This window comes from Penaeus monodon, chromosome 15, assembly GCF_015228065.2.
Source record: "Penaeus monodon isolate SGIC_2016 chromosome 15, NSTDA_Pmon_1, whole genome shotgun sequence".
Lineage (NCBI taxonomy): Eukaryota > Metazoa > Arthropoda > Malacostraca > Decapoda > Penaeidae > Penaeus > Penaeus monodon.
In genome coordinates, this window is record NC_051400.1 from 47,789,609 (window position 1) to 47,790,588 (window position 980).

A 980-nucleotide genomic window follows, 5' to 3' on the forward strand; every position below is an offset into this window, starting at 1 on the left:
TCCCAATCTCTTTAACCATCCTCCTCTCCCCCTCCCTCCTCCCTCCCTCCCTCCTCTCCCCCTCCACCCCGCCCCGGTCCCTCCCTCAGGTATGCGCCGCCCTTGGAGTGCTGGTGGTGGTGATGGTGATCCTGTTTCACGCCCACCACTTCCGGCGCGACTGCATGGTGGAGCGCCGCGCCCTCCGTCGCGTCGCGAGGCGGTACCACGTGGCGCGCGCTCAGGATGACGTGGAGCGCAGCGAGGTGACGGATGTGACGCTGTGACGGGCGTGGTGGGCGTGACTGACGCTGTGACGGGCGTGGTGGGCGTGACGCTTTGATGGGCGTGATGCTGTGATTGGCGTGATGCTGTGATGGGCATGGCGCTTGTGATGTGATGACGTGAAGCTGTTATGGGCGTGACGCTGCGACGGGCGCGATGGATATGATGGGAGTAATGATGTGACACTGTGACGGGCGTGACGGATGTGATGCTGTGATGCAGATACAGTCATATAGTGACGGACGTGACGCTTAAAAGTGGTGATGTAACGGACACAGTGCTGCGATTCGTGACGCTGTGACGGGACAAACAATATGACGAAACGTGACGCTGTGACGAACGCAGCAGTGTGACGGACATGCTATCGTGGTGAAGCTGTGACGGATGTGACGAAGGAAGATGATGCGAGATGTGACGGCGTTACGAGAGAATGTGACGTTATTTCAAGATACGTAACGACATGTTGTAATTTTATGTTATTCAGTGTTTTAAATGTCGGGGAAAAATATTGTACAGTGACTGGAAAATAAAAAACAAAGCCTGCAATGTGACGGACATTGATCGAAAGTTTATTTTTTAAACTCTTATGCTTCATGATATTTATGACGCATGATTATGAACGTCATATAAATGACTTAATATGAACTCAACAGCGAAATGGAAAACGAAATAGAAAACTCGCCAAAAATTAAATAAACAAGAGGGATGGAATATGT

The 980-nt window shown here is 51.5% G+C and overlaps 1 protein-coding gene across 1 annotated transcript in view; it reads left to right on the forward strand.

Moving 5' to 3' along the window:
• LOC119582076 overlaps positions 1-980 on the forward strand; it is a 4,300-nt gene extending 3,320 nt beyond the window's left edge. Inside the window, exon 4 of the mRNA XM_037930323.1 lies at positions 90-980. Within this exon, the coding sequence (XP_037786251.1) occupies positions 90-266 (177 nt within the window). The 3' untranslated portion in view covers positions 267-980. The remainder of the gene's footprint in view (positions 1-89) is intronic.